General features: G+C 34.3%; 1 protein-coding gene across 1 annotated transcript in view; it reads right to left on the minus strand.

Moving 5' to 3' along the window:
- The window catches only part of AK9 (adenylate kinase 9), a 70,698-nt gene that overhangs the window by 37,830 nt on the left and 20,307 nt on the right, over positions 1-12,561 (minus strand). The window contains exons 10-16 of the mRNA XM_010561676.1: positions 11,937-12,076; positions 11,672-11,852; positions 11,079-11,223; positions 8,596-8,729; positions 7,774-7,930; positions 3,709-3,820; positions 3,214-3,278 (exon numbers count right to left, since the gene is read on the minus strand). Of these exons, the coding sequence (XP_010559978.1) occupies positions 3,214-3,278; positions 3,709-3,820; positions 7,774-7,930; positions 8,596-8,729; positions 11,079-11,223; positions 11,672-11,852; positions 11,937-12,076 (934 nt within the window). The remainder of the gene's footprint in view (positions 1-3,213; positions 3,279-3,708; positions 3,821-7,773; positions 7,931-8,595; positions 8,730-11,078; positions 11,224-11,671; positions 11,853-11,936; positions 12,077-12,561) is intronic.

The raw sequence follows: 12,561 nt of genomic DNA on the forward strand, positions 1-12,561 counted from the left end.
ATGCTTAAATACAGTAAGAAATTCCTCAAAATAATTTAAGCTTAGAATAATTGTGTCAAGGGACATGAAAAAAGATGTGGGGCTATAATTTTCAGCTAGACACTACAAGCAAGAGTTACCACATAAATTGTTTTGTGTACCTTCAACAGACATTTTCGGCATTGAACCTAGCTTCCTAACCCACTTAAATACATTTGTTAAATTGACCCAAATTCTCCTTCTCCATTTACTTTCACTCTCATTAAGACATGTGTAAGTACCTTGCTCATTACTGGAACCATTTTTTCCTTTGAAACACAAAAAAATACAACAAATTTGAATATGTTCAGTCCTGAAGCAATCCCAGTTACTTCAATGTCCCACTAAGGTTACAAAAATTGCAATTATTGAAATGCACATTTATTTATATAGAATAGAATAGAATAGACGATTTCAGTTGGAAGGGACCTACAACGATCATCTAGTCCAACTGCCTGACCACTTCAGGGCTGACCAAAAAGTTAAAGCATGTTATTAAGGGCATTATCCAAATGCCTCTTAAACACTGACAGACATTGGGCATCGACCACCTGTCTAGGAAGCCTGTTCCAGTGTTTGACCACCCTCTTGGAAAAGAAATGCTTCCTAATGTCCAGTCTAAACCTCCCCTGGTGCAGCTTTGAACCATTCCCATGTGATATGATATATGAGACATCAAAAGAGCACAATTAGGGCTCTAGAGTATTTTTCTAAGCTTTCATTTTTATACCGTAACTTCTATATTAAAAAAACCCAAACTGTGAACACATCATTCATTTACATTTTTGTAAAGACATGTCACATGGGAGAAAAGCTGCAGTCAATGTGCTGATAGCACTACATGTGAAATAAAACAGATGTCAGGCTAAGAGCAGCATGACTGAAGTGTTTTGGTGAGTCAGTATTTGATTATTGAAATCAAACGTAGGCGTAGGAAAACATGATTTTCTCTGAACAAGGACTTATCACGTGTTACGAGCACAAGTGTGTGTATGACATTATTACTTCTATCATTAATAATTGTTGTTTTGATGTACTCAGATCAAAATGAGTTAGATATTCAAAACTAAGATGAACTTTGTTGTTTGAGACAGAGGTAATAGAGTATCTGTTTAGAACCCTTTCTATTTAATACTTCAGAAGTCATTCACTTTGGAGAAGAGCTATGTGTTTTATTAGAAACCATAAAGAGTTATAATGTAGAATTTTTTTAAAGTTTATATGTCATTTAAAGAACCCTAAAAAGCTAGAGTATTTTTTTCAGAGAGTAGGTGAAAAGTTACCTAATTAAAAATTAAAAGCATGTTATCATATTCAGTCTATCTTATACAACCTTTACGACTTAGGCCTTGTTACATATATGTAAAATAAACGCCAGACTGGATAATGAAAGAAAGTGTATGTGAGACACATTGACAATAGAGAACTTAAGCTTGGCCATAATATTTTTCTACAGAAACCAGTATGTTATGTTTGAAAGGAAGACAGTAATGGCAGTCCACAGCTGAGAGAAAAAAAAAATAAAGTGGGAATTCATGCGCTTCAATTTTTAATTTCAGCTCCAGGCATTAGGTGATAATTTAGGCTATGATGGAGAAACCTTGAGATCCCACAGCAGGGGAAGAAAATACTCTAAAGTCCCCAACCTAGTTCTTAATGTAGAGACAGATACTCGTGCATGTTACTTCATCTTGACAGCAGATCCAAATCAGACAGCAACATTCTTCTAAGAAAGTAGGCAGTGATTAAAGAAGGCAAAAAGGAAAGTACAACCCTGCAACTTTTTTGACTGTTGAGGTTCAAAAACATTGAAACTAACTGGAATTAATTCTAAACCTCGACCCAACTAACAAAATTGTGTGAGTTGCAAAAATCCAGCCTATTTGTGACAGCTGGCCTGCCCCCAAAATCTCACTCCTCACAGATTATTCACTCCTGCCCAGGACAATTATATTTTAATTGCTGGAAACAAAGTATAGCACAATTCTGGTATAAAAGTAGGATCTTTACAGGGAATAAAGAGTGGCTAAACAAAAAATAATATGTGGTTTTGTCAATACAGAAAGAAGCAACATAAGAAAATCTTTACTCAAAATGTTTTATTGTTATTAGAGGGGAAACCTCATGTAATACACATAATTCCATTATTTTTTATGTTGTTAGGTTATGTTATTAAAGGCTAATCTCCATAAGCAGAAAGAAGAGGAGGAACAATGACAGGTGGGGGAACCGCAATAACCTAATCAGAACAAACATAACCTTGACTTGGCTCCCCTCAGGGTCATTAAAAAAGGATGATGAAGGCATTGTCTGGGTGTGAGATCTATTGAGATGAGTCAACCAGAGAGGCTCTCCCTAGCTGAGGGGGGATTTCTGCCTACAGGGTATGAGATTCATTAGGGGATGCCAGGAAAAGCAGTTTGGGATTGTGACAAATTTATAATATTATAAGGCATTTCTGAGAAGGACCAAAGGCAAGGAGAAGGAGGGATCAAAGTGGATTGAGGAGGAACTAGCATGGATAAAAGAGTAAGAAGAGGATGAAAGGGGAAATGGGAATACATGCTCAGACTCATTACTGCATGGTCCTGGGGACATGGAGCTGCCGCAGCCTCACATCTGCTGGGCGACTTGGATTCAGTAATTCATAATGTATGTTGCTACCAGATTCAGCAATTCTTAATGCATGTTAAGAGAGCCACTCCTGAAATAATTTCCATTCCCCTTTAATTGCTTCAGGTTGAGCTTCTTGAAGGAAGAACAGAAAATCAGACAGTTTCGCGATTTTCTTATTAGCTGTTGGCTAAAGTTCTAACATTGTTTTCTAACTTGTGAGGGGATACAGATTTTTTGATAAGTAGGAAGTTTCAATACAGTTAATAACCCACTTAGAAAAGTTACTAGAGGAGATAGAGAGTCCTGTCCTTCAGATTTATTGAAAACAGTAACTGTGCTGGCTGATTTAATACATGTCTTTATTCTGTAACATCCATAAAGAATGACACATAGAAATGAGTGCCTGAATCAGTGGAGGAACCAAAGATAGTAATATAAAGTCATTTTTCTAGATGCTGAATGTAAAAATAAATAAATAAAATAAAATAAAAACTGTAAAATCTGCATAAAAACCAAATTGCTAAACGATTTGAAACACATAATTAGATAAAACAGAAGTCAAATGATACACACTTTCACCTTTCTCCTCAGCAGCCTCTAGAGATTGGTCTTCCTCTGATGTCAGTATTTCTTGCATTTCTTTTCTGTAAGTAAAAGATTATTCATCTTAAGACTTATATAAATGCTACTGGAGAAAGTTGCAGATATATTAAACGTAAAGGAAAAATGTGGAAATGTACTATTGGAAATTGAAATATAATTTGAGTTGTATGAAATAAAAAACATATATATTTTATCATCTAAAATGTTATTGTCTCTTTGAATCAAAAAGCTAGACTAATGAAAAGCTAATGAAAAGGCATTTAGCAAGAGAATCTTCTGCCACCATATTTGCTGATCTAAATGAGATAGTCCTCAAAGTTAACACATATTGGCTTACTTCCTACACATCACAACTAGTCTTAGTGTACTGTTTTAGTACATTTGTGTTGATAAATGCACCGATACCTTTAAAAGAAAGGCTAGAATTTTCTTGTGCTCATTTTATATGTTCAGACATTTGGAATATTTTACCTTGCTTCTTCATCTTCTTTCTTTTCTAAGGCTTCATCTGTTAGTCTTTTCAAAATCTTTGAATTAATTTCATCCCTATTTGCTAAGTATGTCCTGCGTAGTACACAGGCTCCTGCAGTACAAGTACACAACAGTAATGAGTTTTATGCATCTGTATAAAATCAAAGTTGAGTTAGGAAAATTATTTAATAAATGATAGACAACTTTCTTACTTCTTTTTAAAGCCATATATACCACTGAAATGTTATTATACTGTTGCTTTCTAAGGTTTTAGAGCTTTGCTTTCAATTTCAAGCACCTAATAAACTGAGTCTGGGATATGGGAAGGTTATGATGAAGACTATAAGGGGAGACAGCACTGAAAGTATTTATCTTACATTTCCGTATATCCTGCATTACTCTGGCATTTATATTGTTTGTATGTGTACAAGGAAAACTAGGAAGAAACAAATGAAAAAGATTCAAATAAAAATATAAAGAATGTACATACCTATACTACTACAGCTGGTTGACAGAAATGAAGAATATGCTCTTCCTACTAGGAACGTTACTGACTTATTTACTTTGGCAAATAGATTTATGGTTATATGGCTGTGTAGCTGAAATCCATTTCCATTAGTGGAGTTATGCAAGTTTAGACTAGTTCAGGGAACAGCTTACAAAGTAATGAGTCAGAATGCTGTGAAAATGTAAACTCCACAACTACATTATTATTTAAGCAACAAAAATTAGTGGAAATCAAATAAAGAGTTAACACAATTGCCCAAATGAAAAAGAAAAAAAAAAAGAATAGCTAAATTCAAGGAAACATATCCATAAGCAAAAAGCTACACTTTTAGGCAAAACCTATAGCAGACGTTACCATCTAGTGTCTTTCACCTCACTTTACTCATACTTGTTCCTCCCATATCTCACATGATCACTATCATCAACTAACATAAAATGTATTTTTATCTAAATTTGAACTGTGAGAAACATGTTACTTAACTGTTAGGAACATTGGTGTTGATCTGAAGCAGATGATAATTTTGTGTGGATGGTTTGTATTTTAAACCAATACTTTCTATTAAATTTATTTTTTAAAAAGGGAGGTTGAGTGAAGGGAATTTTTTAAAAATGTAGTTTGTAAACTCATCTTTACATAATTCTGTCTCAGTATTCTGCAAAAAAGTTGTGAGAGTTTTCAGTGGCTTTGCCTGGTGGCCCAGGCATGCACTTTCCCACGTTTGTGTTTTCTCACAGTATTATGAGAAGCAGCAATGCCAAGGAGCATTAATTTACTTCATTATTCAGAGTCCAAATGACATTGAATTAAAGTGAAGCAGCTTTAATTACAGGATTATCATATGCAGAGCATCCAGAAGAATCACAATTACTATACTATAACTAACCATTCTTTCTTCCTTGGGTACCAGCACATGTGTTTCTCACTCAAAGGATTCAATATTGTTTCATCTGATGAAGGATTTCAGTATTACTTGATCAAATTGAGCAAGTGACCTATAAGCCTTTAGAATAATGGATATTAAATTAGCAAAGTTCTAAGTGGCTGAGCTGAGAATAGCTGCTACTGGTATTAACCAGAAATAAGCTAGCTTGCTAATGGAGCAGGTTCATAAGCAGCTCAGCTGATTCTGGTTGAAAGAACAATGTTCTTCCAATGTCCTGTTTTAATGCAACTGGAAGTCTGTTAAGAAAATCTCTATGCTACTATTATATTTCACTTCGATTTGTTATGATAGGCTACAAATAGTATGACTTGTATTCAATTTGCACATGACTTGTTTCAAGCCAAGACAGTAAAAATATATGCTTTATCATTTAAAGTATGTTAATTCATTTCCTCCTACCACTGAATGAAACTGAAGAAAAATAAGTTGTCATTGATTCATATGAAAGCCTGATACAGCTCCAAGGATAAAATTAGGGTATAGACTCATTATCATCTCAAATACATTAAAAATGGGAATCATGTATTTATCTTCCAAGCCTGAAATCTACTTATACATAGGGCCAAATGGGTTGTAATTAAGAAAGCAGTCTTTTTTGCTATGTGATATAAGGACTATAACAGTGTTAGTTCAAACAGAGGCACCATCAGGGTTGTAAGCACAAAATGTAAGTTTCATGAAGGACCTCTCTAAGTTCTAGGAAAGACTTACGCTTATGCTTTAAAGAATCTGCCATCTATCAGACTAGAGAAACAGAAGGTGACTGTGTGGAAGAGATGGCTACCAAGAGTATAAAATAGATTGTTCAGATTAGAACAAGTAATTGAGAGCTAGGTTTTGAGAGCTAGTGGGAATGGCAGAAAGGTGTACATTGCAGGAAGGAAGCACATAATTTGAAAGCCCTAGAGAGGTCTTAATTTGAAAGCCTCTGTTATGGACTCCCAAGTTCTTCCTTTCCCAAAAGAAAAAAATTGGGCAGTTACTATTGACCAGTTTTCAACATGGTTCCCATGAAGAATTATCTATTCCCAAAGTGTCTGATCTAGAATAAAGCCTTTCAGGGACAATGAGACAACCTTTTCTTTTATCCAATTAATTCACTAATTTGTTAAATTCTGAGAAGTGAAGAAAAAGTTAATGTAATTCTGAAAGCATCTCTCCCACCTCAGTCCTATCCCTGCAGAAAAGGCTAGAGCTTGACTCTTGCTGTTATTTAGTACACTGGATTAACAGTACATTACTGTGTGCCAACTACATGAATAAGGTGCTTTTTCTGGTTGTAAGAAAGGACAATGCAGTGTGTCCCAGAAATCAGGTTCATGAACATTTCAATATGCTTGAAATGTCTGGGAAGCAAAGATGAGGCATGGAAATGCAATTTGTCCTTAAGTTCTTTCTGTAAGTATCTGAGATGAGGTCTTCTTGAGTCATAGGAACAGTAAATACAATTTTCCAACAAACACTGGATCTAGAACTTTCTCACAGAAATGTTCAGTCTGTATTTAGTCTGTATACAGGCTCCAGGCACACTGGAAGACTTTTAGTTAAGATGTTTAAGGTGTTACAAAATTTTACGAAGCTATGTGACTAAATAGTTCAGGTACCATAGCTGAGTTGTGAGGATCATTAGCTGATCAGAGGACATGCTTCTGAAAAGCTTTTTTTTTTTTTTTTTAATATCTGTTCCGAGTAAACTGTGTAACCTTAATTTGCTCAGGTTGATTTTTATATTCAGGGATAACGGTTTGAAAAGCTCTCTGGATTGAATCTAATATCGGGCAGTTATTGAGCTTTCTTGAACTAAGTGTGAATAGACCTATCATTCTTTTCTTGAAGGGAAGTTTCTACTACTGAAAGGCCTTTTATTAAAGGACTGAGTTGAACAGGTAATGACCAAACATTGCCACAGGGCAATGAAACTTGTGGTGTGGTATGAATCAAGCAGGCATAATCCATTAAGACATGATTTGGCAGGCAAAACTTTTAACAGTGTATGAATCTGTTCAGTATTTCATGCCAGGTACCAACCTTCCTTCCTGCTTGAAACAATATAGCAAAAATCCCTTCCTCTGAATTCATGGGTAGTAAGCTATTGTATCAGTCCGTATAAGAAGTTGCTCAACTTTTTTTGACCCCAGGATGGAGAACAGGATACACCTGCATATAGGTATTTCTCCCCTCCTTTTCTCTCAAGCAGAGAAAGTTCACATCTATAACCTGATTTTGCAAGTGGGGAAACCAGTGCACAGGCAGGGAAATTTGACCGAGAGTAACATTGCAATCTGGTGGCCAGCCAGACATGGAATACAAAAGTCTGAAACTGCAAGAGTCCAGTGGTATTTACTGCTGATTGTAAATAGGATTATAAATAGGAGGAATTTCCTTTACTGTTTTTGTAAAGCATTCCTGTTTTCAATTCTGTGTAATTCCCTTATTCAAAATTGTAAGAAATTTGGGGTACCCTTGTTGATTCACTGGATTCTTCCTTCTCTAGACCCCTGAAAATTTATAAATGGGACATAACTACTAGTTTTTCTTATAAGTGTGCTTTATATACAGATATCAACACAGAAAAAAAGAAAATATTAAGTGTCATTAGTGTGCATTTACTAACCATCTTTTTCTGTATTCTTCAGACAGACAACAGTGTCAGGTAGGAGTCCTTTTTCTGACAAAGCTGACCAGTGATCTTCTGACAGAGGGTAGTTATCCACTACCCATCCTCCTTTTTCTGGAGCACCAGGAAACCTGTCTTTGTTCTTCTTCATAAGCTGTTATAAAATGTCAGGTTCAGTAACATAAAAAGACTAAGATAGTCTGTGAACCGTTAAAAAAGATTGCACAATAAAAATTCTTTTCTAAATCTTATGATTTTTCCCTATCGTCATTTCAGGTCAATAAAAAGTAAGACATTTGTAACTTTATATGTCTGAATGAAATAAAAACATTTTAAATAAAAGGAGATTAATGTGCCAGTGATTTTTAAGGTTGCTTATAAAGAATTTAGATTCCAGTTTCAAACAATTTAACACAAATTTAAAACAATTTGAGATTCTTGGATAAACCTTATATACAATTTTTTCAAACACTTTTATCTGGTGTTGAGCTCTTTAATAGTCACTAAGAGTATAAGAATAGGGCAAGCATACAGTGATACTTCCCTCAGATAATTCTCCCAGCCTTTAACAATTTGTAGCCCAGGTACTTTGCAAGACAGAAATAATTTGTATATATACATATAGTCGTCGTCAATAGATTTGTCTTTCATGATCTTGCTCAGTCTCTCCTCAATCCTATGTAAGCTTTCAGACTATGTGATATAAACTAAACTGATCTTTCAAATGGAAAAATTAAGAACATATATTGATAATGTATAAACTGTTACAGGTTGCTCTTAGAAAAAAAGTGCTTTGCTATATAGTACTGGTAGTTTTACCTCTGCAATAGCTCTCTCCAATACTTCAGCATATATTTCTGGTGACAGTGTAACTTCAGAGACTGATGCACTTTTTATGGCTTCTTCTACCATTGCTTGAATTTCTGGGTGGTCAGCAGTTATCTCTGATATTCCTAAAAATATAGGTTGTTTTAAAGCACTTCACAAAATTCTGAAATACTTATTTTCTTTGGCTAGGAATGACTGCTAGGCAATTAAATCCAGCCACTTCATAATTACAGTGCAGCAGTCATTTTAAGCAATATTACACAATCATACTGAGAAAGAATCAAATACCTGTTCTTCTGAATGCAGTTCTAGAGGGTATTTCATAAAGATAAGTTTTAAGATCTTGGCTTGCTCTCTCATTACAAAAAACCCCCTTTTAACTGTACAGTATTTTCTACCACTAAGTGAAATATTGTTTCAATATGAATGGAAAGATGTTTGTATACTAGAACAATCAGGCACCTGCAGCAGCTGAGATTTGATTTCTCTATGATTCCTAAATCAAAAGGTTGACCAGATTAATTTAAAAATCAATTCAAATCATAGATCAAGACAGTATATTGTCAAGAATCAAGAAGCCTGCATTCCCTATGATGCAAAAACCGTTCATATTGGATCCATATTTTGTTACTAATTGCTGACACAATGGACTGTAATTGTTTAAAAAAATTTTTAAGGAACACTCAGAGTTAGGTCACAGTTTACATACTAAGTTGATAAAAATTGGTGAAGAACTGTTTTAAGCAACTGCAGTATCTACTATGTGAAGAGTATAATTTGGAAAAAATGTCGTATTTACTTTCTGTAATTATGCCAAGAGTTTTCACTGATTGTGTTGATACTTTTTACATGCATAAATTTACCCGTTATCAGGTTATTTTTGCCAAGTTACAAGCTCCCTGGGAAAACGACAATATCTTACTGTTTCCATTCTGCAGAAAAACTCAACCCAACCCAATCCCAAACCCAAACAGACTTTACAGTTATCATAGCTAAAGATATTATATTCTCCTCCTCCAGTTCAAGAAATAGATCTTTCTTTAGTGCTCTCTTCAATGTCTTTTGCTGGTATAGAATGTCATAAATTAAAGGAAGAATATAATTGAAGGAACAAATGTTTTTCTTTAACAAGACAATGAAAATTGTAAAACTACCTCATAGCCTCACTGTCTATCCCTGAACTGGATTTGGGAGCACTCAGGACAGTCAGGGGACCATTTAACTAATTAAATTGATATATGTCTTTTGCATAATTTTTAGTGATTCTCTCAAAAGGCAGAATTTACTAGGTAAATAAATAAAATAATTTCATCAGGAATAGGATATACTTTCTGGGACAGTTACCTCTAGATCTAGATTCAAGCTTCCAAAAATATTTAATTTCCCCTTCTGAAGCCTTCTTACTTTCTATGACAATTTACATCCTTCAGCTGTTTGTAGTGCTGTTTTGCAATAAAAGTGTTTGAGCTCTCCAAGTTTATTAATTAAGATTAAGTTCTCATTAATCCTAATGTGATTTCACAAACCTGTCCTCAAAAGTATTTACATAGCCAGGAATTTGGAACATGACACTGTTTAATGGTTTTAATTTTGGTGTCATAGTTCACCATTATTCTTACTGCAACGCCAATGGTTTTTGTATCACTGTCAGCTTCTATGTTTTGCAGCACCAGAGGAATAGACTGCCTTCCTGTCAGATATGTATCTACCCATGAGTAAGTCAAATATGGTGATTCCTTGCTTAGTTGAATAAGGCAAAATGGCCTGATTGTCCATTTGAAACATAACTAGAGCTAACTGGAAAAGGCCATTCCAATTCAATGGAAAAATTTCATTTCAAAAGAAATAATTTTGAAAAAACCCCACTAAATTTCCTGCAAAAAGAAAATCCAAATTTTGTTTAAAAGATATTAAAAGAACATGTTATTTTCACCTTTTCAAAATATTTTCTGAATTCATCAAGCTGCAAAAACCTGGGCAGCTTAAGAAGCCTAAATGTGTCCAGAGCTGGAGAGTCTTGTGAATGTGCCATCTGAGACAGCATAACTTGGAAGGCTGCTCCAAAGTGGAAAATCTGTACATTGTGGGTTCACATCAGCCTAGCTGACAAGCTGCTTTCTTGAACAAAATTTCAATTTTGCAGAGATTTAACTTGTCAGAAAGTCATTCAAAGTTTCCAACCAGTATCAGTCAGAATGAATTTCTTTTTTCAAAAAGAGCTCAGAAAACTCTTTCTTACATATTCATGGTCTCAACTTCAGGGGATTTATATATAATATCAAAAATACTGAATTCTCAAAAATACTGAATACTCAGCTATTCCTTTCACTGCATGTTGTTTTAGTTCATATTTAATGCACAAAAACCGTAACAACTTCTGTAATATTTTGTAAGTCAAAGTGACAGCAATTGCTTCAGTTAAATAACCTAAAGCAAATTAGATAGCTTCAAAGACGATGGAACACCTTATTCACCTGATTCTCTTGACTGTTTTTCTAATTCCAACCTATTTTTCACTGCTGTTATAGCCTTTTCTACTGTATCCCTTCGCATTTGCTCAATTCTTTCTTCTCTTGATTCTTCCATATGGGGTTGAATTAGTTTGGCCATATCAAGAACCTAGTGAAATGATTTGAAAAAATAAAAATATCACAGAAGAGAAATATAGCATCTGATCCAACTTCTATACAATGAAATGAATTTGGAAAAGCTCTGCAAATTTCAGAAAAATTTACATATCATTCAACTCCAGGGGTTTTTTTTTGTGGAAAAAATGATTTCTAATTTTCATTTACATTTAATTATCTTAATACAAAAGTTATTCACAATATTGTTATGCTAAGACAAATAACTGACATATAAATATTTATCTTACATAGAGGGTAAATAAAAAGTATTTTTGAAATTTAGCTACTTTTATATAAATGAATTTCACTAAATTACTGTTTCCTGTGTAATCCATATGTTTGCAATGTGTATGTTAAACACACAACACAATAAGAATGTGCTTAACTGATTCCCAAGCCTCAGCTGATACCCTTGTTACACAAGACATTTATAAACCTACCTTTCCTTTATATTTGTGTGCAATTAGGTTACAAATAGTTGTTCTTCCAGAGAATGGAGGACCAAATACTAGTACTTTACAAGGAGGAAGTGGCATTGGTGGTAACAGGTAAGGCCGTGGATTCAACATAAATGTTTTCAATGCCTCTGGGGATGACAGTACGTACATTTTACCTAGAAAACTTAAAGCAGAAGAGAAGCTAACAGTTATAGACAGTTATATTACAAAATAGAAATAAAAATTAAAAGTGTTGAATTCTGCTAACCTGACAGCCAAGTCTGGGTTTCCCATTACAATATCACCTTCCTTTAGAGCCACAGGACATGCTTGCCCCCACCTGCTTCTACGCCATCGATATCTGTGTGCTATTAGTTTGTAAGATGACAGAACCCGGAAAAGTTCATCCTGTTTATTAAAACAGCAATAACAGCATATGTAATTTTTGCCTGAAGCTACATACATCTTGTTCTTAGCCTGTTTTGAAATATTTTGTTGGAAAATAAGCAAACCTAAAAAGAAAACCACATCACGCTTTTTAAAACATTTTTTAAAAAATACATATTTCAGAAGTGTAGGACAATTTTAAGGAGAAACCATTTAGTTTTTAAATTTTATTTAATAAAAATAGTACTTAAAATAGTTCCTGTAGGCTTCAGTTATTATTTATCAGAAGTTTAAAATGATAAAGAGGTACAAATCAGCCATTTATTGAAGATGACAGAAAATGGCCAAGTTTTCTTCTAAAGGGGATGAAGAAAGGACCACGGTCTGTGTGGGGGAGTAGCAAGGCCAAAATATCTCTTTTAGGCATGCAGAAATGTCATGTGATAGCAGTAAGTTTAATAGACCTTTTACAGAAGGTGAATAATGAGTGAATTCTAAATTTTATA

The sequence above is a fragment of the Haliaeetus leucocephalus genome, unplaced genomic scaffold (assembly GCF_000737465.1).
Source record: "Haliaeetus leucocephalus isolate CR32 unplaced genomic scaffold, Haliaeetus_leucocephalus-4.0 Scaffold149, whole genome shotgun sequence".
Lineage (NCBI taxonomy): Eukaryota > Metazoa > Chordata > Aves > Accipitriformes > Accipitridae > Haliaeetus > Haliaeetus leucocephalus.